Source organism: Calidris pugnax, unplaced genomic scaffold (assembly GCF_001431845.1).
Source record: "Calidris pugnax isolate Ruff unplaced genomic scaffold, ASM143184v1 scaffold205, whole genome shotgun sequence".
Classification (NCBI taxonomy): domain Eukaryota; kingdom Metazoa; phylum Chordata; class Aves; order Charadriiformes; family Scolopacidae; genus Calidris; species Calidris pugnax.
In genome coordinates, this window is record NW_015090943.1 from 231,061 (window position 1) to 231,505 (window position 445).

A 445-nucleotide genomic window follows, 5' to 3' on the forward strand; every position below is an offset into this window, starting at 1 on the left:
CCCCCCAGGAGTCGTCGCCAAGCTCTTGTTTTAAAAAAAATAATAATTTTACCAGGGTGAACTCAAATCTCTGTTTCTTTGGGAATGTGTTGGGAATATTTGTTGAAAATCAAAGTGGCAGTTTGTTTTCTGCTTTTTATTTTCAATGGTTGCAAAAAAAGATTCCCCAAATTTTGATAAGCATCAGCCTTTAAAAAAGAGCCAAATTTTGAGGTTTTCATCCTATTTCCACCCTGGGCTCTGGTGCACCAGGAGCCGGCGCCACCGAAACCCTCTGTTCATCAGCAGTGGTGGCACAAATGGGTTAAAATCAAGAAGGTATGGTAAAAAAGGAGATTTGGGAGAAAACTTGGGGGGTTGCACCCCCTCGGTGTGCGTGTGGGGTTACAGAGGGGGAGACCCTCACCCTGTTCCCCCCCCCCCGCCCGCAGAGGAAGAGGCTGGG

General features: G+C 47.0%; 1 protein-coding gene across 1 annotated transcript in view; it reads right to left on the minus strand.

The window, feature by feature from the left end:
• Positions 1 to 183: 183 nt before the first annotated feature.
• Positions 184 to 445, minus strand: part of ZBTB17 (zinc finger and BTB domain containing 17) — a 17,743-nt gene continuing 17,481 nt past the window's right edge. Inside the window, exon 18 of the mRNA XM_014951864.1 lies at positions 184 to 188. Within this exon, the coding sequence (XP_014807350.1) occupies positions 184 to 188 (5 nt within the window). The remainder of the gene's footprint in view (positions 189 to 445) is intronic.